General features: G+C 41.6%; 1 protein-coding gene across 2 annotated transcripts in view; it reads right to left on the bottom strand.

Moving 5' to 3' along the window:
• The window catches only part of PRKAR1B (protein kinase cAMP-dependent type I regulatory subunit beta), a 92,805-nt gene that overhangs the window by 21,616 nt on the left and 46,816 nt on the right, over positions 1-24,373 (bottom strand). For both annotated transcript variants that reach the window (XM_039732081.1, XM_039732080.1), the window contains exons 5-8: positions 19,412-19,473; positions 18,621-18,667; positions 10,853-11,011; positions 1,954-2,014 (exon numbers count right to left, since the gene is read on the bottom strand). In XM_039732081.1, coding sequence (XP_039588015.1) covers positions 1,954-2,014; positions 10,853-11,011; positions 18,621-18,667; positions 19,412-19,473 — 329 coding nt within the window. The remainder of the gene's footprint in view (positions 1-1,953; positions 2,015-10,852; positions 11,012-18,620; positions 18,668-19,411; positions 19,474-24,373) is intronic.

Below are 24,373 nucleotides of genomic sequence, written 5' to 3'. Positions count from 1 at the left end.
TAAGCATAAAACTCTTTCATACAGACTAGAGAAGACTTTTTCTTTTTTTTTTCTTTTAAGAACTCAGTAATTAACAATGAAAAGAAAGAGCCTCTTGAAACTTCTTCTTCAGTTGGCTTTATGAAAAATTCAAAGCTAATTCTAGCTCTAGTCACGAAGTGTCTCTCTTTTGTCTAAGGGAACTGTACCACTACAAATACATTGGTTAATAAATCTTGCAAACAGAGCATTATATAGAATATTCTACAAGTTTTAGTTGCAGAGTTGAAGTATCAGATAAATTAGACCACATGCAGTTATTTTGCAACGCCTAAATTGTGCATATCAATTCATGACTTTATATTTAATTAAACTCCAGAAGAAAAATTTAAGAGTATCACTTTTCATAAGCAAGTACTGATAATCTAAAAAAATCCTTAGATTTAAAAAAAAAAGTGACTCTTGCAATTAGACAGCTAATTACAGACAGTGGACAGAGCTTGGAAAAAAGAAACATAAGAAGCAGGTAGAGGTTTTTCCACCAGGAAATCACTGAGTTCTGACCACAGTAAGGGATAAAATGAAGTTGATTTTCAGTGCCATTTTGAGATTTCTAAAATATCTTTCTGCTTCACAGGTGTCATCGACTTTTTAGACATGTCAAAGAGATCCTTACACATTTCACCTAAATTTCTATGTTCCTGCAATGATGTGTTATTTTGTTCACTGCTTTTCTGTACTTAAAAAAAGTTTAAATCTTAAAGTCCTTCCTCTTTTTTTGAACCAAGATTCAAAAGCCACACTACAAATTAGGCTCTAATTACAATGCAAACCACAATGAAGGAATGTGTTTAAGGAAGCACATCTCTGAATAACCTTTCTACTCTGAAATTGTTTTGAGATGTCTCATTGTTGTAATTGCTCCTCATTAGTGCAGGTGCACAGATTCTTTTTTTCTTTAAATACTCATTGTAATTTGGTATAATTTGTGCTCTTAATTTAGGAAGATTTAAATTAAGCATAAAAGAAGGATTTTAAATGATGAAAACTTGATTAATAAGCAAGCAACATACTTGGCCTCACTTTAAGCATATAAATATAATTGAAAATCTCATGGATAGCACCCCCCAGAAGTTCAAGTATACTTTCACTGAGACACTCTCATATTTCAGGTACCTCAGCTTGAATGGTAGGTGAAAATCATAAACAAAAAAAAGCAGAAAAAATCAAGTAGAAATAAAAATACTTCAATTATATAGCAAATAAATCCTGAACTGTTTTTTTCCAAACAGCCCCAGCAAAAACATGATGTTTCTCCTACAGAATCAACAACTCATTGTACTGTCTAACACTGTCCTCCTTATTAGAGGCTTTTGTTCTCCTAATGGTGATTGATTGGTCAGGCATTATGGGTTTGTTGTTTTTCCTACTGAAGGCCATCAAGAACATGTCCAAATTTCGTGGCTATCACATTAATCAAAGGGAAACAAAATCCAAGGACAAGAAGCTAAACAGATGTTTTAAGAATGTGAGACAGGGGCTGTAAAATGCACAGAAGAAAAAAGATCAGTCCAGTTTGATTTGCAAGGTTGGTTTGTTTAGTGCACACTGTATTCTTGCAGGAAAAAGCTTCTCACCTGTTCTCTGGGAGGATGTAACTGGACTTTGTGACAAATTCATATCTCTGCACTGCTTTCTGCTCTATCCACAAGATCTTTACTCAGCAGCAGCTGCTGAAAGTACCAGTGTGTGCCTGCTCCACCTTTAGTGAGTGCTCCAAACACATGGGCAGCACACAGGAAAGAATGAGAAAAACAAAAAGGGCCCTTTACACTTTCATTCCTTCAGAAACAACACAATGTGAGACCTTCTGTCTGAGTACTGCTCCTTTCATCGTGCCATCAAAGATCAAAATTCATCCTGCCAACGCGAATAACAGAGAAACCAACAGTCAAGTTCCAAAGGGCAACTGACCCAAAATGGAGACCTTGCTCAGGAATTCTTCGTACATCTTCCGCTTCCTCAGAGTGCTGCCCTGTTATTACAGGAGAGAGAAAAAGGAGGCACAACATTACACAAAGTATTTTTGTGATTTCTTCCTACAGCTGCTCCTTTTTTTTCCCCCTCCCTTTTTGAAATCTTAAGCATAGCCAGTGTAAACAGCCTCAGGCAAACGTTTCCCCATAAAATGTCTGGGCAAGTTGTATTGCTGATAAGCAAAGACAGAAGGACTCAAATTCAATCCTGCTGTAATTTCACTGACTTCACTGGTGTTACTGGACTCTGCAGATGAATTGTATCCATTTACAGGCATTCCCTTTAAAGCCTGAACTTCAATTAACTGTTTAGCTATTTCAATATGTATCTTGTTGCCAATGAGGCTCTTTCCAATTACAAAGTAGGATAAAACTTAAAATGTCCCCCTTGTAGGTGCCATCCTTTTAGGTTAAAAACTCTTTAATGCCACATGTTTATCTGTAAACCTGGTTAGTATTCCGTACAGTGTTGTATCTATTGTTATGCTGAGCAATCCATTCATATTACAATTTTAACAAGATTTAAGCATTTGGGAGCAGACAATCCATCAATGTACATGCAGCCACCAGCACAGTCATTCCCATTCTACGAAGATTTTGTTGTGTGATAAATTTCTAAGACACCTTCTCCTTACACAGTGTTTGATCATCAAGACAGAAACCACAAGCAGCTGTTCCAGCACGCATTTTTGAAGGTGATTCATGTAGGAATAATTATGATGAAATTTTACCAATACAAAAATAACAAATGCATCCTTAATTCCTTCTACAGTGACATGAAAGTCTTGTAAAGAAATTCTTCCCAGGTACCAAAGAGGAACTCCAGGGTCTGCCTTGTCCAGTGCAGTTGGTTCCACACTGGTGACACCCCAAATCACTCCTGCCAGGGCAGATTTCCTGGGGATGTCAAAGGATGCCTGGTGCCTCCTACTCAAATCTACAAGGCACAACACAAGGATAATAAATTGATCCCCTCAAGAAAAGGAAAACAAAGATGCCATTTATTCATAGACTGGGCAGAGAGGATGGAAGCAAATGTCAGTGTCTGCTATAGAAAAAGTCACTTCTCTATTCCTCCAAGTGACCACATGTGGGTGCTGGGAAAGTGGGGACAGAGAAGGAGAAAGGAGAAGAAACACTTTGCCCTCTGGTGTGAAAGCATCCAGAAGTGTTTTGGGTATGAAAATGGGAATAGCTGATGTATTCAAGAATTAAATATCATCCCTCTTCCTACCAGTGCTGTGCAGGTGGGGCTGCAACAATCCCCAAAGCACCACGAATCCTTCCAGCAGCATCAACAGGCTCCGGCTCCAACTAGGGACCACAGCACCAGCTGGAGCTGCCAGGTGCTCTCCTCTGGGGACAGCTCCCATTTGCGCCCCTGTCCTGGGGTCACCCCTGCTCCCAAGGAGCCCCAGCAGCAGCAGGAGCTGCCACTCTTCCCAGGTAGCTGTGGATGAGCAGCAGCAGCTCCCGCGGCTCCCCTGCGCAGCCCGGCCGTAACTCCGGGCTGGTGCTGACAGTTGTGCTCAGCGATAGCATCGCTAACCCTCCTCTGACCCCTCTGTCTGACAACCTTGGTTCTCAACCTCGGGGGGCCCCGGCAGCATTTGAAGTGCCAGAAAGAAAAAAAGTAGAGAACTTCAAACACAGGAGGCTCTGCAAGCCACGCCAGCTTCTGACAGCTCGCTGGGAGACAAAGAATGGAAAACTGGACACTGCGCAGTTGTTGCTTTCCTCCCTGCAATCGAGTGGAAACAAGAGCAGCAAAATTGACAGCTGTGGAAAACCAGATTGGTGGTTTAGTTTGATGGGCTGGGACACACAGGGACAGATGTGGAAAATGCTTTTTAAATGACTTGCGGACACAGATGAATTTTAAGAAGCAGTAATCAGTAGCCATAAGTGATGCCTGATCACAGCTTTCAGTATTTAGAGATGTAGACCAGACCCAGGAAGGTGGGAATTGCAGCCATCCCACCTGGCTCAGAGAGAAAGAGCCCACCACTTCCTACAGGAACACAGGTGTGTTATGCCTTGGCTGAACTAAGCCAGAGCAGCAGTACAGAATCCACAGCAAAGGCAAGTGCAAGAGCAAAGCTGAAGTGGAAATAGTTAATTAAATGTGCTATTACAATTTTTTGTATTGTCATATCATCTAGAACCCCTCTTAATGCATAGCTACACTGACTTAAATATGCCCTGTCAGAATGATCCCACGGGGGTGAGGGAGAACATGGGCCCAGGGAAGAACGAGTGACTGGGGCTTGGGGCTGCTGTTTGCCAGCACGTGCACTGAAACCCAAGGTGACCCAGCTGATGGCTCCTGACTCGTCCTGAAGGATGGCTCCATCCATCCCTCCCTCTCTCTCTCCTCAAGGAGACAAACAGCAGCCTCTGGGGTGGCAGAGCTTCACCTCAGGGTGCCCAGGCAGGCACAGGAGCTTTCTCTGCTTTTTCAGAGCATCTGAGGCTGGATTCAGGTTGGTGCAACAAAATCCCAAATTCAGTTCCAGGTAGAAGAGGCCTGGCTCACTCTTATGCACATTGTTTTTACCTGAGTGTGTTTTCCTGCTCCAGCTCTCACAAGCAGAATGAGGGGAAGGATTTTCAGAGATCAGTACTGTAGCACAAGCTAAAAACAACCCAGCAGTGGAATTACAGCCAACCAGCCATGTGTTTATTTCCATTGGTATTAACCATCCTTTCTCCCACAAAACAGAGAATGTGATATATCCTGTGATTCTATTCACAGGATCATAGGTGGCTTGGGTTGGAAGGGACCTTAAAGATCATCTTTAGTTCCTTCCAACCTACTTTGGCCAGCCTGATATTCCTCTCTCACGCCCTCCCAGGCATAATGTCACCTCTGACTTCTCATGTTCTTTTTACACTTCTTTTCTTTACTTGTTTTGCCCAAATTTCTGAGGCCAGGGCTATGGGCAGCATCACAATCTCCTCTCCTACCCTTCAGGCACCCTCTGCAGAAGAGCCAGTGCTGGGTCTGTCCTCATGCAATATTTTCATGGAGCTCCTAGAAGCAGCAGCAATTAAGACAGCACCAACATTTACAGACTATGAGATGCTGAAAGTTCACCAGAGCAGGAAAATAACAAAAAGGGACCTGGAGATGTTAGAAATGGGACTAGAAAATAATAGAATGAGCATCCATTTGGAAAATATAACCAATAAAAAAAAAAAAAAACAAAGCAGAGATGTTTGACATACAGAAGACCTGCAAGTTGTAAAGCTGAAAGAGATTCACAGACAGGAGGTGAGACCTGCATCAGACTGCAACAAGAACACAGCCAAGGCTATTTTGGTCTGCACAGGCAAAGATATCATCCAGGAATGAAGTTTAGAGGCTCCATCTCCGTGGCTCAGATGTGATGGCGCCTGGTGTGCTACATTCTGTCTCGGTACCTCTTCTCCAGAAATGTGCTCCCAAATCCAACAGAGCTTGAAGAAATGCTAAAACACTCAGGGAGAGCTGATAAGAAAGGAGCAAAACAAATCCAGCCTGTATTTGTTGGCTCAGCACTGGGATCATAGGTATGTCATCCTCATAGCTGGCATGCACTGTGGCAGGGGTTTTAAGTAGACAGTGATAATTATCTACAGATATATGACAGAAAGTGAGGGCAATTCAGTACAGCATAACTTGACACAACTCAAAGTAATGGGAGAAAATCAAGAAAATCTAATTTAGGATCAATATCCAAAAAGTTTTCCAATGAAGGAATTATTCTCTTGCAGAAAAGTTTCCCAAGGGAAGCAGTAGAAATCTTACAGCTTAAGCCAGATAAAAACAATAGTAAATGTACATGAATAATTCTGCACTGGCAGGGTTCTTGATGGCATGTTTTAAAAAGTCTTTATTAATTCTTCTTTTTTCTATCCTATTAATATCTTATTTCAATAGTTGCTGCTTCTCCCTCTCCCCTTTCTCCTTTGTTCACTTTCTCCCTGGCTCTGAGCTGTCAGGCACAAGCTCATCTCCTCAAAGGCAGTGGCTCCCATTAACTACAAAGCCTCGTTAATATTCTAAGCTGCAGTGCTCCTCCCTGAGACAGTCCCAAGGAGAAGCAAGATCACTCTCATTTGTCAAATCCACACAGAAAGGGCCTCAAAGCCATTTTTAGGACCATTTAATGTTGCAAACCCTTAGGCTTAGCTTAATCAATACACAGGCTGGGCAAAACTAATGCTCCAGAGATTGTAACAGGTCCTGTTGAGTTCCTATTCAGCATCTGTTTCATCTCATTTCCAACTGCCCTTTCCCTGTTTTCTTCCATTTTTTCTTCTCATTCCTCCAGTTCAATCCTTTTTGTCCCTCCAGCACTCTTTGTGTCTTGTTTCCAATTCATTTTTTTCAGGTGGAGCTGATTGAGTCCTTCCTGGAAATCCCCACCTTCAGTAAGAAGCCAAACAAATGTCTACTGAGAGGCAAAGCACGACTCAGGTTTCAAAGGAAGAGTTATCCTGGCAGGAGGTGCCAGAATGGACTTCAGGACTGCACAGCCCCATTTAATCCCTGATTAAGCTGTTCCTGAATGATGCTTTGGGTGTGCATTCCTGCTGGAGCATGAAAGAAAGAGCCCCTGTGCATTGTGGCCATGGACACCAAGCAGCCCACACGGTCCTGGTGCTCTGTGCCACAGATGTCAGGTGGATTGCAGCCCTTGGAGTTGCTTTATGCTTTGGCCACCACACAACCTGCATTTTATGGCAACCCAAAATCCTCCTGACTTTATTTTATCTCAGCTGAAAAAAACCCTGCTTGTTAAAGCATTTGTTCTGAGGTTCAAAGCTGTAAAAGACAGAAGAAGAAACCCAAAATAACATAAATAAAATGAAGTATAACATTAGGAACTGACTACCCTTGATTTGTCACAACTTACAAACCAATGTTATAACTCTCTTTCTGTGAGCAGTTTGCCAAATAGGCCAAATGTATTGAATCCCACACAGCTCCACTCTCAGAGCCAGGTATCTTGGACCATGGAAACTAGAGGGTAGTTAAATTATCCTGGATCAAGTCCTCCTAAAGAAGAAATTGCAAGAAATTAATACTTCAAATTTTCTCAGTCTGGGAACTGAATTGTCTAGGGGATCAATCTGATGTTGGGATAGAGACATTTGCTTCTCTGGTATTTGTGGTATTTGCTATATTTAGAATACAAATATTGTACTACCCTGGGATGTTCCCCATTCCGTGATGCTCTCAAATCCAAATTGCAAAGAAGAGGGCAGCAACTAAATTCCATGAGAAGCCTATGGCAGAAAAAAAATCCTTTGCTCTCTCCCAGAAGAATGTAAGTAAATAAATGTTGAATATACACAAGTGTGTGTGTGTCTGTGCCTGTGTGCACACACACAGAGAACATATACATAAAAGAATTTGCAACAGAGTGAAAAGTATGTAACCCAGCAGAGATGATTCCATGAAATAAATGGAACACACAGATGGACAGATAATTTGTGAGTGTACACAGAGGGAACATGCTGAAGTGGTTTTTTGTACCCCACCTAATACAATGAATTTCATGGTGTAATACTTTGTCAGGGACTGCAGTTTCCCTGCACATTCTGACAAAAAGACCAATCCCAACATTTACAATCATCACAGCTGCTAAAACAAACTTGAATGTGACCTTCAAGCCATCAGGGTACCTAAGCTGAGACAATGAAATATAAAGAAATATATCTGTTTCAACAAACTTCCTTTGGGACAGGCTAAATAATAAATGGATGACAACTGTAACAAAAAGCCAGCAGGAGTGTTCTGCATCAGGCTTTGTCCATCCATGAAAAAGAAACCTCAAACTCCAAACCTCCTGAGATACATTTTATTCATATCATAAACCAGTCAGGATCAATGAGACACGTAAGTGGGGAAAATGGTACTAAGCAGAAATAAAACCAAGAAATTATTAAATGCAAAGCAAAGGACCAAATTAGTGCCTGCAAGGAGAAATGAGGTGGAGAGTCAAGTGTCTCATGACAGGATAAAATCTTTTTGGCAAGTGTGGATCTGAAGGCATGATTTGCAAATAAATATTTACAACTCAAATAAAATTTCAACACTTGACTGAGAAAACACGGGGCGGGTCATGGCAGGGAAGGAATGCAGACAAGAGAAATAACTATCTGGGGTTATGGAGGGGCTTTATCTGACTATAGCAAAAACCTTTGGCAGAAAAAGGTCATTTATTCCTTGGACAAAAGGATTTGCAACCAGAAAATAAGAAAAGAGAAACCCACTTGCTCCCAAGTTTTGAAACCATCTTAAATGATACACTTCAAAAGGTACCCTAAGCATTATTATTCATTATTTAAAGGCAGAAGTATTTATACATTCAAAATACCCAGTTAGAGGCTAAATGGGAGGAATCATGTTTCTGGGAGTTGAGAGGCAGCCACTACCACACTTGAACTGAGGCCAGCAAAAGCAGCCCCACAGTGGTGGAGTCAGCTTTGAGTATGAAATGCAGGCACTGAAACAAGATGTAATTAATTCTTAGGCTTGAGGAAATGTGCAGAGAGCCACTGTAACCTGCCCTCACACAACTGCACAGAGACAGGTGTCTCATTTCACCTACAGCAACAAAGTTATCCACCCTGCACCTACAAATAAATGGGAAGATGACAGGATTCATTCAGTGTGGATGGGTAAATTGCATTCACCCTGGACTGCATTTAAAATTGGACATTTGCTACACCTGCAGCAAATAATTTACCAAGAAATATTTCCTATTCCAGTACTAATAATGCTGTCTGGGTATCTAATGGACTGAATTTAAAATTGGACACACAAAAACTACACCTGCAGCAAATAATTTACCAAGAAATATTTCCTATTCCAGTACTAATAATGCTGTCTGGGTATCTAACACAGTGCAACACACCAATGTTTAGTGGCCTCAACTGTGAAAAAGCACAAGAAGCAAGAGAGGGAGAGAAATATATCCATGTTAATCAAAAGGTCTCATCGACTGCAGAAACTGAGATTGCTAGGTAAGGCTCAGCAGGCACTGGTCCAGAGAACAGATAAATTAATTTGAAAAGCACTTAGCACTACTAGAATCAAACAGAAGTACAACCATAATATTCAGCTTGTATGTACAACCAAACTAGCATTAAAAACACAGTCTTTCCCACTTGGGACTTTAAATCCTCTCAGCAAAGTCCTGTCTCTGCATCAAATATTCATCTTCTGAAGTGTGCTATCAGGTGATAATGGACACATGGCCAAACTTGACAGCTCACAGGGCTGACTGATTTTAGGTACCTGAAGTTCCATCAACACCAGCACTGAAAGCACCTCCAGGCTGTGAACCTGTCCCTTCAATTCCTCACCACAAGCTTACAGGCAGCTCTTACAGAGCTTATAGCAGAAAGCTCTGCCTAAAGAGCCAGGGAATATGTGCCTTGTCCTGACATTTGTTTCCCTCCTACATTCTTTCACTTCTGAATTTTGGGTTCTTCCTTGTAGCTTTCAGCTTCATCACACCAGTTATCCCAGACACCCCTCCACTGCATCCTTGTAGGGCATGGGACAATAGGCTGAGTGTGCCTCTTACATCTCTTCAGAAATTCTGCTCTGAGTTTTAGAAGTACCTCTGCCTGCTTGCCTGCTCTGGGAACCTTTCAAAACTATTCATCCTGCTTACCCACAAGAGAGAAGACAAAACACTTTTCATAATTATCCCTCAATTTGTTTTGGGGCCATCAGGCTAAATATTTTGGGATAGAATAAATTTCCATCAGCAGTACTCTCTTATAATGCCAGTGTGTTTGTTTATGTGACACTGAACTCAGCCCATGAAATAGGGAGTGAACACCAGCCATGCTCATACAGACACCCAACAGCCATTACACAGGGTAAACAAAGATCACTTTTACCCTGCTGCTTAAGAATTAATCATTTAAGGGCAAAATCTACTCAGTTCCTTTGCTGGTTTTTCTGTTTTCTGTAACACCCTCTGGAAATACAGATGATCTCAAAATTGTTAGTCTGAGAGCACAGTGTCATTTCCTTCAGATCAGAAGGGAACAATGCAGCTTTGAGAGACAAGTCCTATTGAGAAATAAGCTTTACACAGAGTAATGTCTGTTAATTATCAAAAAGAAAGGAATATTTTACGGAGAAGGAAGATATGCACATGGACATTGGAAACAAACTCATAAAAAAGTTATGACTTTGCTGAAGTTAATTATCTGTCAAAGTTTCCATTATAAACTCACCACTGAAGAACCAACAGCAAATCCATAAGCTAGCACACGCCCCAGGTGCCACAAAGGTCTGCAGAGCTTTGCTGCAGGGATGAGGGAGTTTGAAAGGAGCAGGGCAATGAATCATTAGCAGCTACAGCCCCACGGTATGTGTGGCTGGGTGCTGGCTAACAAAGATGGAGGGCACAGTCCAAGCAAGACTTTTTATTATTTTAGTGGAGCTGGATTTACTTTCTATCACCTGCCTTGAGGAATGTAATACAAGATCAGACAAAGACTTCACAGGCAAGGGGTGCTGCTGAGAGATATTTCCAGGCTCACGATAAGGAGAGGATTTGCATAGCTTTGGTGGGTAACGGAGGCCTCCTGAGGTTTTCATTCACAGAACAGTTATGCATAATGTTTCTCAATTGCATTTCTGACTCAGCGCCTTTCTGCTGAATCCTGTCCCCTTTTCTTTCAGCTCATTTCATTCAGTCACTCTGTGATTGTGCCGTGTCCGCTCCCTTTCACGCGGAAGCACCAGAGCACTCTGAACACAGACCTGCAAAAGGAAGTACAAAATACCAACCCCACAAGGAAGCCCTTCCCCATGAGCTCACCATCAAGATGCGTCTGTAGCTGTCTCTGTCGATGCCCCAGAGCTTCAGGTCTGTCTTGGCCTTGACAGTGGCAGCCCGGGGGGTTCCGTAGATCAGCGCCAGCTCGCCGAAGCTGCCTCCTTCCCCAATGCTGGTCACCCACTCCCCGTTGACATAAACCTACCACAGCACAAGACAAAAGAATCAAAAGCAGAGTTGGAGTTCTCCTCCTAGCTGCCAGTTACCCAAAAGGCTGTTAGCAATTTCCTTTTAATTGTCAATGTTGGGGACACAGGAGGAAAACAAGAGCGTGACACTTCCGACAGTTGGTCCCCAAAGAGGGGAACAACCTGCTCTGTGGACAGAATTTCAAGTTGTCTTGCTTCAGTACAATGACTTTATTTACTCTTTGGGTTTTCAGCTCCCATGGTTAGCTGGCATCATGTTTTCCCCCTTGTGTTCAAGGCTCAGGCAGTCAGCAAGCAGAACTGTCACAACTTTGGCTTTTTATTAACACTGTCAGACTTGAAAGGAAGGAGGTTTGTTGATATGTGTAATGAGGATTACTGAAATGTGCCATGGCCATGAAATGAAAAACAGTCAAAACAAGGAAATATCTTTTGAAAATGAACTTTTTTTCTCTTTTCTTCCCTAAGCCTAGTGCCTCCAAAACCCATTTAAATGGAACTGTACAGATCTCCCTTAGTGAAGATGACTAAGGGCTTTGGACTTGAGCAGAATGATCCTTTAACATCAGCTCTAGAGAACTCAGGAAGAAGAGTCTGACCCACATCCCATTTAGGTACTATATCCTCTAGGAACATGGTATGGATTGATACCACTATTGCCATATTTGTCCTGGATGATGTTTAATTTGAGAATTCCTGCACTTGAGTGTTTTGTGACATCTTCCCTGGAGGAAGGGGACTCATGCAGGTGTTTTCTGCTGGACAGCTTTTTCCTCACTATTTACTCATGAACAATGCTGCTCATGAGCCAAAAGAGTGCATGCAAAGGCTGCTGTGGGCCGTGCATTCTGCAGCTTGCTATAAAGGACACAATAAACCTTTCAATTCTGTCCCTGTGCCTGTGAGTTTGGAGGGGAGGGAAGACTGGGTGCATTTACTCAGGGCAGAATACACCCCAACCTGTTACAGACCAGTAACAGCAGAAATCAACCAGTATTCATTTCATTTGCTTGGAAGTTCTGTGAAGAACAATAATATGAAAAAAAGAGGCAAGTATTCTCAACTTAAGCAGAAATGTATTGCAGAGGCAAAGACCATAACCTGACACCAATTAGTGAGTAATAAACTAGCAGTTTTTAAAAATGCATGAATTAGAGCTGTGCTCAAGCTGGGCATGAGAAAAGACAGTGACCAAAATAAATGAACCGGGGTCAAAACTCAACAACCTGTCAGTATTAATTTTAATTCCATCTTCATTTTATGATGAAAAGGCATAATACAAAATACAGCTGGAATCAATCCCAATTTATCTGCACAATATCCAATTAAGATTTGCTCCAGCTCCTACTGAGGCCAGTGAAATGCTGGTTCAGTGGGAGATGGATGAGGCCACGAAGCAGTTCAGCTGATCAAGAGACCTCTTGGGTATCAGCTGAAAAGGAGCAGCTGAACTCCAGGCAATGCGGTGGCTCCTGGTGCTCCTGGAACATCTGAGGATCAAGGGGCTTAAAAATAAAGGGTAAAAATAATCCCAAACAGGCAGGTGGTTGCAGACTGCCAAGAAAAAGCTGAAGCCACAAAAGCTAAAGCTTCATTTCATCACCATGACAAGATGAATGTCACCCAGGAGAATATCACACAAGAGAACAGCAACAGCCTTCCCTTTCAAACTTTCACACTCACCACAGAAAGAAAATCTCACAGAACATTGAATCTACTTTTGATTCTCCTCATGATGAAAAAAATGAAAGCAGAAAAAAAGAAGTTTTAAAAAAGCCAGGCAAACCCAAGCAGTTTCCTGGTGAAACAAGCAGACAATTCTGTGGTTTCTTTTTTTTTTTTTTTTTTTTTTTTTTTTTTTTTTTTTTTTTGGTGAGACGAGCAGAAGAAATGGATTAATAAGATGAGAATTCTGAAAGGCTTGTAACATAGTGAGAATGTATGAACATTTCTAAACTCTACTGGCTCATTGCAAAATTGCCCAGATGCATATTTGACTGTAGGGACACCCTTCTGCGGGAATTTCACTGGATGGGTCACAGGGTTTGCTACACTACAGTAATCCATGTGTTCTCAGTAAAAAGTCTCAGGGATGGTGGGAAAAATCTAAATTCCAAAGGGTTTTGGATCACATCCTGAGTGTCAACTGACATGGTACCCTTGACTCTTTTTCAGCACACCAAAAATACATGTAGAGTGTAGAGTACATGCTCTTCTGTTGAACACAGATTTTGTTACTGCAGAAGGGTCTGAATTATAAGCAGGAATATAAACTTATTCCAACACATATTTTTTAAGCAACATGGTGACATTTCTTGTTAAAGCAGTGTGCAGGATGTGACTGCAGCCCAGGGAAGGGAATTACGCTGGTAGAACTCAAGGCTGAGCAAGTGAAGGATGGACATTAAATGTTGCACAGTCATTATTTAGAGAGGCTGCTACTGAACTGCTCTAAAACTCCTTTAATTTTGCTGTCTGACTTGACAAGACTGTACAAAACATGTTTGACATCTCGCCTTAAACAGTTTATGCAAATGGTCATTCCTCCACCCGAAGGGTGTCAGGTTTAAAGTGCTCTGAGGTGAAACCAAATCACTGATCTGACAGTCTTTGGGCCCAGCACTCACTCCTCCAATAAAATGTCATTTCAAATATTAGTCTCTGAAAAAGAAAATAGTTTGAGAATAAGTTGTTTTCTAGAAGCAAAGCCATTGGACTTCATTCTCTGCAAAGGCCTAAGTCAACACTCAACTTCTGTGCTTGTGATGAAGTTAAAGTGCATTGATGGCACACTACAAAGCCATCCTGCCCTTTTACAGAGTTCAGCTCCACTATAAATCCCTTTAAAATAGATTTTTTTTTAAAGGAGTGGAAAGGAAAGAAGTTCTGTTTGTAAGGTGTGGGAAGCAAAGCTATTTTAGGCTCAGAACAGCTTATGAAAGTCGATTTTATATGGCAGCAGCTGAGATGATCTCCCTATTTATCCTAAAAAATGCTGGGCTGAGGTTTTGGCTGAGCCAGTTTTAGGCATTTGTGAACTCTCACCAAAGTGGTGAGTACATAAATGAATTATTCCTAATTGTCACTTGACCTGCCAGTCACAGATCCATAACAGTTGGAACCTTCTTTTATGCAGCTGAAAAGTGAAAGTGCAGGTGCCCAAATATGATCAAGCCATCAGGACCATCTACTTTTCACAGAGCAAAAATACTTTAGGTTTCTATTGGTTTCTACCATCTAATATGAACATTGCAGTTTCTGGGGGCTTGAGAATCACACAATTTGATTCATTTAATTATCTTTTTAGGAGGCAAATGGGCTGTGATATCCATGGGCACTAACTGTGGGAGAAGTTGCAGAGTCACACAACATTCAGTGCCCCAGGAATGAATCTGGGCCTCCCTCACCTTCATGTTCTTTCTCTGGAGATGCAGAAAGGAATCTTGCCATGAGCATTTTACCTTGAAGGCAGGAGAAGAACATCTATCTCTGAGCTTCACTGGAGTGAATTTACCTTTCCTTTAATTTTGTATTGCTGACTTCAAGTTAACTTGAAGCATTTTTAGAGTTTTTTTAAGCATTTTAAAGGTTTTTTTTGCACTGCCACTTTGTGATCTGTGTGGACAATCTAATTTGTTCCAGGCATGGTAATTCTTGTCTTAAATCCCCTCCCTTGTATCTGTTTGTAATAATTTGTGCTTTGTGTCTTGTCAAGCCTTAACATTTGTCCTCCAAAAATGAAGATGAGCTTTATTTATTCTTCGAAAAATGAACAAGCCTTAGACATGAAGGGTATTTTTATGTGGGTAGTTTTCTCAAAGACAGTGTTTTATTTGTAAGTTTGAATTTGAACATATGAACTTGGAGACTGCCTTAAGAATCCTTAAAAGTCCAAGTTGAAAAACTCCAAACTTTAAAATGTTCTGCTTCAAATTCAAAAGGCAACCTTCCAATATTAGAAAAATCATTGATGATGGAAGAATTTAAACTAGAGGCAATCTATGGAATCTAACTATAAAATATAACTAGCTTTAAAATCCAACAGTATTCCCACATAAAACACTGTGTAATTTTCATCTTTGTATGCACAAATTAGACAGTTTGTATATACAAATAAGGACTCCAGGAAGATTTGACCTACAATCAAAAAATAATTTAATCTATTGTCCACAATATTCATGTATAGCGTCACATAGAGATTTATACAGTAAATACAGAAATTAAAGAAAAAAACACTGAAAAGTTTTGATTTTCACCCTACTACAGCTCGGCTGCTGTTGTCTTACAAGAAGAAAATCTGAGAATGCCTGTAGAGAAAGTTGCTGTGACATTAAATAGAATAGGAAGTTGCTGGGTCTAAAAAAAAATACATCTGTTCAAAAAGGGCAGTCTACGGCGCTTTTTAAAGTAAAAAAATGTGAGGTTATGAGACTAAAATAACAAACAGGAAGTCACTTTATACTTAGAAATATGGATTAGAGATTTTTGCAAGTCATATTTTAGCAGGTACTTTCAACATCTTTACTGGAAACTATAATTTAAGTTCTGCCAGCTTCTTTTTGGCACACGTTCCCACTTGTCTGAGCAGGAAAGCTTCCAGTAGACAAGTGACCTCTAAGACTTCAAAGTTTGTGCCACCATCTACCTCGTGTGCCCTGTACCCATCTGCAGGGACAGTCATGAGATAAAAGTCCCTCAACCCTGCTGTGCTAGGGAGGAAAACTGTGAAAATACAATAATGCCAGCTTTGGTGCAATTGTGCCTGGTTTGTAGGGTACAGTAGAAGAGAGGAAAACCCCATGTTTCCCAAGTCTACCTCTTCCTCATTCTAAAATCCTTCTTTTACCTATGAAAATTTGTGCCCTTCCCTTGGCCCACAGAAGAAAATGTACAGATATTTTATTCTGTGCCAACAGGGCTTGTTTATACTCTAAGAAAATGAAAGAGTTGAGAATGAAGTGCTATTATATTAAAAAAAAATATTTTATGGTGCTTCTAATTTGACTCAGATTATTTTGTAAGGGAAAATTTTAGAAAGTTCTTACTTAGTCTGTGGGGTGCCTGTGCCAAAACTCGAACAAAAATTACTTTTACATGCTGCAGCTTTTTAAACTCAAAACACCACACATTGATTTTGTTATTCTCACTTTGTTGGTGGTTTCTGTTTGGTTTTGGTTGCTTGGTTGAATAGATTTTATTGGGGTTTTTTTTCCGTTTTGTCATGACTTTCTTCCATGGGTAGGGATTTTATGATGACACTTGCGACCTCCTTTCTGCATATGGAAAATCTGGGTGCTTATCAGTCCCAACGATTCCAGAGCAAATTGCTCCTTGAATCCACCACTCCTGGCATTCCTGCCACTCCCAAGCAGATCAGGGAATGGCAGCAGAGACCCCGGCCAGGGGTTAAAGCCTCTGTGCACGTGCCAACACCAGCTGAACCAGGCAGAAAATGGCTCGAGGCTCTGAGTCTCAGGGTCAATTGTCTCCACTCCAAGTCACTTTTCTTTCTTGGAGAAGCATGGAAGCACGCCAAAAAAGTATCTGGCAAGGCTTAAATGAACAGCAGCTCTCTTACTAGTGGCCTGGGGTTTCCTCAGACAGCAAGGATTTCAGCAGTTCTGCCCAGAGAGTGGCAGAACTCTTCTGGGGAGCACCAGGGACAGGGTGATGGTGCCTGCCCAGGGGCTCTGGGAGCTGCTGCCCTACACAGGAGCAGCTCACCCTGCCCTGGTGCCCTGGCACAGACTTTGCTCTCAGGGGGAGGTGGGATCACCTCCCTGCAAGGAACTTCCAGCCTGTGGCTCCTGCATGAGCAAACACCTCCTGCCTTGCACAGCACCTTGCGCTGGAATTCAGGGGGAGTTTTGGCTGAAGTTTTAGGAAAAGGTTAGGAAGGGGAAAGAACCAAGCTGAGCAGATGGGGAGCAGTGGAAAGGTGCATCAGGAGGCGCCTTAGGGGGTGCTGAGGTGGGGCAGTGTGAGAGCTGGTCACAGATGAGTTTGGCCAGACACAGAAGCTGTGCTGATCTCTGGACAAGCACAGTCCAAATTACATTTTTAAGTCTTGTTAGGAAGCATTTGTCCCACAGGTGATGTCTGTACCTGTCTCTGGTAAGTGTCAGGATGACATTGTGGTGGATGTGTCCATTTTAATCTGTCCTAGCAGCTGTAGGCTGATTTCAGGGGAGAAGGGAATGATAATGCTCATGAAATCAAAGTTGTAATTTACTCAGTGAAACCCTACCTTGCCACTGTTCTTTAAGAGCAGTATGTGCATATAGAATGTTAACTCTTTTGCAATTAATTGCAAGGGTTTTGCAAACTGTCTTCTGATGCCATTCAGTCCCTCACTATCCCTGAGCTGAACACTGAAGAAAGCTTTCCTAAAGGTGTTGAGAGAGGACAAATGATTTTTGAAGAGGATTAATCTATAACTTCAACATGTGCATTTGCGTGTTTGCGGTTCTGATTCAAAGCCAGTGAACTCATTTAGCTCCCTATCGGTCCCAAGCCAATTATTTTAAAACTAAATTTTAACACTGTTCTATAAATATTGCCCTTTTATTTTCTGGCCCTGTGGATGTGGCAGTGTTTGCTGTTGAGAGGGCTGTCTGATAGGAACAGTGAGTCAGACGGATTTCCTGAGAGCAACTTCCAGAGGCAGAGGCAGCATGTGAGGTTTCTCAATTCCCAACAATACCAATTAGATGGTCTCCTGACACAAACAGAGCACTAAAAGAAAATAACTTTCACTAAAATAACTCTGTGCCTCCTGCCTGGATTTAAAATAAATCACCTTCTTCTTTAAATATGCCAAACCAAACTCATGTGGGCATCTGAAGAGTAAAGTTGCTAATGAGAAAGTCTGTCCTACCCAAGATACATGCTTGCAGCAAAATTGCAAAAGGGTGAGTTTCATACAGGAGAGAAATGATAGGAGGTGAATAATTTATGATTTGGAAGGCAGGTTCAGAAAGAAGCTTCTTTTCAAAGACTTGCTGATTAAACCACTGCATATTCCTGTAAACATTTTGTGGTCTAACAGATCACTTTACACTTATAGTAATCCTTGCTTTATTAATATGCTGCATTGTTCTTATATTTGGACCTAATTTTAAAAGCAAATTAAGGTTTCTAAGATGAAACTCACTGCCTGAGGCTGTATCTCAATTTCTGGGAAAAAAAAACCAAAACAAACCAAAAACAAACAACACATGAGCTAAGCTAACTGATTAAAGAAAATATTTTCCTTATGGTTGATCTGAACCCTCAGGGGCATTCCAGCATGGTGGCCTGCTCTGCCAAACACTGCACACCTCCAGGTGTGGTTAGGGCTCTGAAGATAATGTCATTTGCTTGGTTTTGATTTCCTGCTTGGAATGGACAAATAAGCTAGGACGTAACACATGCCAAATTTAAAACTATGAACAAATAACTTAACACAACAAAAGCAAAGTAATGAAACCAATCCCGTGAAATCTAGTTCAAGAAGAAAGGAGACAGACCCACAGCACGTGGCTGGCTCAAGCTCTCTGCCAAAGCACACACTTTTATTCTGTAGCTTCAAAATAAATATTAAAGTGCAAGAGCATACTTACATCCACCTCGCCTTGGTCAATCACATAGAAGTTGTCTCCCTCATCACCTGGAAGCAAAATACAAAAGGTGATTGTTTCCTGAAGGACTGCCAAGCTATTCAATAACTTCCTGTCCCTGTATTTAATCCTGTACATATTTGCACAGGTTTGTACACCAGATTACTTAGAGAGAGATTAATTTTCTGAAACATCCTTGCTTGTTTGCCTTCATAAATCAAAGTATCGCTATGATTTCTTGCTATTAATACCTTTCAATTGCATTAATTTATCTCTTTTGATTGATTCAACACTTCATTCAGGGTAAACATTGAAGAGGTTTTAATATAGCCTGAGGGTAATGAAGCCCTCCCTGATGTGCTGCAGGCATGCAGGTAAGTTGCCAAGTGTGATAGCTCTGATAGAGCACAATGAGGTGTTGAATATTCCCAACAACCATAAAAATATTTTCCATCTCTAATTACTCTCAGCTTGCCTGTGCCACCCTATGCATCCTGAGCTGTGGTTTACTTCCTGACTATCTTCAGTTAAGGAATGAACATTTCAATTTGAAGTGCTGTTTATCTACATTTAACTGTAGCACTTTGAAACCCTGGAGATCCACCAGAGTGGGATTCTCTGCATGTGTAGCAAGAGACTTGCATCCATGAACTTATCATATAGCTGCACACTTGGAGGCCTTTGGAATATGGTTTATCTTCCCATTAAGCAATGAGGGTGAAATCTCAAATGGAGAGATGTGACTTAAAGGACCCTAGCAAACACACAGGAGGAAAAATGACAAGAAGAATTACCCTGTTGTATGACTGTTTCTCCTGCGATGTGTGTGACAGGGAACATGGCATCAAATATGTCACTGGAAAAAAAAAGAAACACTTATTAATAAATCAGACCTATTTCTTATCTAGCCAGTAGACCTACCTTCATTGTTTATTTAGCCTTTGTTAACAGATTTTGCAGAAAAAGGAAAGGAAAACATTAGCTGTAACTGGAAAGTGAACCCATGCTCAGCAAGGAATCAAAATAACTTGTTAGGCACAAGCTGTGGTTTAAAACTGTGACTTGGTGTGTGCTGTTTTGAAAGAACTCCTGAATTATATGGAGAAAGGCACCTCTCACAGCAGTGCACAAACTGGCCAGCCTGAGTACTGTGTTGCCTAAGCAGAGAGATCTCAGATTTTCAGCTGTGATGGGTTTGTGGCCCAGCAGCGACTGCCAGATGCCCAAACGGGAGCTCTCCTCTTCTGAACATCTGGCCTTGCATTTACAAGCAAAACCTGTTCCACAGTACACAGAGCACATTTGGAAAGGTAGTTGGTTCTAAATTAATATAGCATAAGAGCTGGCAGGAGATTGCATTCGCAGTGCAGAACAGGCCAAACTCTGAAAATCTCAGCGAGTTACTCGTGAGAAGGAATCCAAGCGATGCTGCAGGAAGAGGGAAACTGCAGAAGAGCCTCGTGCTCATTAATCATGGCTGAATTACACACCTTTCCATGTCTCCAGCTCGCTGTCACATCGCCTTAAAAGGCCAGGCAGAGCAGTGGGGATGGGAACACACCCTGCACCAACACTTCGGGCAACGTGCCCAAACCCAGTCCTTTGTTTATTGAGGGAGACAGCAGGCTCTGTGGAGCCAGGGCTTCCTTTCCCCACATCAGATTTTGGGGAACTTTATTTTCAGAAGCATGAACCACATCGAGACTGCGCTCCCCACCTCTCTTCCCCTTCCTATGCATCAGCCTCAAGGGCTAAAGGAAATAGCTCCCCAACAAAAACAAAAGGCAGCAAGAGGGGATTGTTAACTGCTCTCTTCCCTGCTCTGGCCTAGAATGGCCCATCCAGGGACCACTGACTACAGTGGTGAGATGAAACTCTTCAGTCTGGAGTGGAGAAAGGACCTCACACACACAACTACACAAACAGGGAAGAAACCGAAGATCTTCATCAAAACAGGCAGAAGATCAGCCACCAAATCCATAAACCTATGCTACATTTCAATGCCTTATATGGGAAATGCATACTGTAAAATCCCATTATTAGCTTATTTCCTGTTCAACTGTTCCAGACTTTATTCAGGCTCATTTCTAGGAAATGTTTCACTCCTAAGTTGAAATTGCTCATGTCTTTCCTCTTCATCAGTCTGAATGTTTTTGCTCAGGATCACAGCTCTGCGTCAGCACCACCGGGAGATTTCAAACCAGGCACCTCCCGCAGCACCTGCAAGAGATGCTCAGCCCATGGCCTATATATAACAAAATGATATATTTTACTCCTGTTGTTTTCATCAGACCCACTCCATGCTATTCCTACTCACACTCAGGAAACACCTCCACCATGGATACAAAGCCGGCTCTGAGGCATCCAGGAGAAACTTCCTCCTCACCTCATTCTGAGCACCAGTGCAAAGACCTACAACAAATTATTCTGAAAAGTCCGTGGATCTTATTCTTAAATCCACCCTGCTCATTTTTGTGATCTTATTTAGGTTCAGCATTTCTCCACCTCAAGGGATTTCTCCGCTGGCAGAAGCCATCTGCCTGGTACAGACAGATCTCTGGAGCTGGTCCCTGTGCCAGTGCTTCAGCTGAACTGGGAGCTGAGGTTCCAGCGGGATGGGGAAACAGCCACACAGGTGGGTGCCAAACTGGAGCAGCCACTGAAGGACTTCTTGTCCATGAGAGAAGTCCAGTTGTTCTTCAGCACCTCTGGGACTGGGAATTCAGTGTGGCAGAGGCTCGTTTGCCTCCCTCTGGTTTCACCTTGGCTGTGCTGGGGCTCCTTGCTGAGCTCTGAGAATGGTTCTGCAGCCTGCAGAACATTTACTGAGGAAAAGGCACTCTGTGAGACAGAAAGTCTCCAATGTGATACATCCAAAAATAGGTACAACACAGTGAATATCAATAACCAAACCAAAATGTGCTGTTTGAGCAAACTTGGAAACTTTTACTTTTTTTTTAATAGAAATACAGAGGAAATCACTACCCGCAGTTTCACCCTTTCATCCTTGTGTTAATTCTCTATTTTATTTATAACTTAACAATTGACTGTACAAACAGCACCCAATAAATTATGTATAGCACTGCACCCTTCTCCAAAATGTTCCACATTTTATTTCTACATCACCTTTTAATTTTATCAGAAGAAAAAAAACAACTTGTTTGAAACTCACAGACTAAAAGTTTCATCTGACAGTGTAATGAACCCAAAGTCTATTAGCAGTAACAGCAGATTTACCCCAATACTCTTTACTCCCAAAAATATCATGGGTGAAATCTTAATCTTAATTCAGTGAAGTCTTAATCTTATTAGGCCAATACTTGGACTTTTGAAGAGACCTTTGAAGGACATGTCATCAAAAATTATTCTGAAGTACATATGGACACAGACACATGCAAGGCACCCAAAGCTATGGTGATGTTGATTTACAACTCCAAAGTGAATCCAGGCCGTGTCTTTGATATAAATGTAAGCAATCAGCACTATCACAACTGTCACTGAAAACACACCACCATGTTCCTTTTCTGCTGGAGAATTACTGCTCTTAATTGATACGGTTTGGCCAAGATCTCTCGCAGTGATTAATGAGTTGAAGTGTTTCTGCTTTTGGATGCTCAATTTGAGATTCATTAAACACCCTCAGATCTCCAATGATATGGATCAGCAGGCAGCCCCAAAGTTTCTCAGCCAAGAATTGGGCCTTTCAGAATGGCACCAAAGAAAATCACCCTTCTGGAAATTATCACCTCCTAAAGCACCAAATGCTTAAGATCCCTGTAGGAAATCTGGCTTTTGAATCAGTTCTAAGTGTAGAATGGGTTTGGAAATCTTTATTCTCTCTATCTTCAGTGTCTGAAAGAAATACAAAAATGTCACAAGGATCAATATACCAAAATACTTCAAAAATTTGAAGTGTTTGTTCCTGAACCAAGCCAAAATCTGAAAAAAACCAGACCTATTTTCCATCCCCCCAATAAAGGTCTGATGCTGGCATATTTAGTCCAAGCCATGTGTTCCTGGGCCTGTACTATGTAGAGAAAACAAGCTTTAAATACTGAATAAGTTGAGTAAGTGGTGCTTGCTAAAGGCATAAACAATACAGCCAAGGCCAAAAATATGGTCTGTTGTTTTTCCCTGTACCACACACTTGTTTATAAGACATCCAAAATCATTCTCTGGCCATTACAGCAAAAAACAGCCCTTACAAACACAGTGCTTCAACCATCCCTCCAACAAGCAGAGACTGTAACTACAGCTCTTCAAAAATAGGTGTACTTCTAGTGTTTGAAGGTTTTTTTAAATAATTATGGCCAAACACATGCAAACACATTCCTAACAACCCTTTTTTTTTTCCAAGCACAAGCAGGTTTTATTCTACCACAAACAGAAAGCCAGAAAATCAGTAGTTAAGTCTCCAAACGTTGAACTACCATGATTTCATCTTCTGTCTGAGCTGCAGCACCAAGAACACAGCAGCCTCTGTCTGCTGCCCCTGCACTGTTGACACCGACCGTGCTCGCAATGCTGTGTGCTCAACTGATATGGAAATGGTTTGATTTTCTGCCAGGATTTTTATGATTGTGCTGTAAATGAGAACAGCTCAGAGGGATTTCTTCATTTTGTTGACCACGTATCATTTGTCCTCTTTCCAGATGACTTATTCAGGTGGCAGATGAAGAAAATAGGGCACCAGTTCTGGTGTTTAAGCTGTTGTTTCATGAGGCTGCAAGCAAGAGAGCTGTGCTGCACCCAGCGTGTCCTGGGCTCAGGATCAGCTCTTGGAGGGCCCTTTTTCACCCTCTCCACAGCCAAAGATTTTGACATGCTTTGCAGTTTTTTTAAGCCTTCCCCATCTCCTCCCAGAGGATCTATATCTGGTTGCTCGTGGCTGTTGGGAGCCAAGCATTTGCTCCAATCAGAAGGTATCAGGGGCAATTTTTTGTGTAGCTGCAGGTGGGACTGTTTGTACCCAAATATCCATGTCTGGATCCAAAGGGAGACACTAGCAGGGCACCACTAAAGTTTTCCAGGGACATTTCTGCCCCTTTAAGTCTTTGCAACCTTTTCATAGTATCAGTCAAAAACAAATCACAAGAAAAGATTGTGAGCAGCAGAGAACATACAGGGAACAGTGAACTAATCCAGCAAAGTGAAACCAAGAAATGCGTTTAGACATGAAATCTCTATCTATTCAATCAAAAAATACCAGCTGTCTGCTTAGGGAATATCAAAATTTAGAAGACTTTTTTTAAAAGGTCAAAGATATCAAAGGCTTGCAGCAAGTTTTAACACATAAAGTGTCTTCCATGAGTGTACACGGAATTGCAAACAACTGCAATCAGATCTGGAATTACAGGGGCTGATCCTCTGCTCTCTGGCATCTCTGATGACTCCTGGCCACCTGGCCAGGTTGAGCCAGTTCCCTTCTGATGCCAAGAAGGCAAACTGCTCTCAAACCAGTGAGACTGCACCCATTTAGACCAGAAAAGGATCTATCACTGTGATTGCAGAATAAATGTAATGAAACACTTTGCTGGTTTAATTCAGTAGCATTTTATGGACCCCATTTGCCAAGAAGCAAATGCCTGTGCTAAGAGGAAGACAGTGGAGAAGGCAGGGCCAAGGGGTTCTCTTTCTCACGAGAAAAAGTGAGTGATAAAAATAAATCATCTCATCTGCTTTTACACCGAGGCCTCTTGGAGTCGACGTAGAATAGGAGATAGAAAAAAAATGATGTGCACTGTGGGTAATATAGC

The sequence above is a fragment of the Passer montanus genome, unplaced genomic scaffold (assembly GCF_014805655.1).
Source record: "Passer montanus isolate IOZ18808 unplaced genomic scaffold, ASM1480565v1 scaffold8, whole genome shotgun sequence".
NCBI classification, from domain to species: Eukaryota; Metazoa; Chordata; class Aves; order Passeriformes; family Passeridae; genus Passer; species Passer montanus.
The sequence above is the reverse complement of the archived record's forward strand: the minus strand, read 5'-3'. Positions and strand labels throughout refer to the sequence as shown.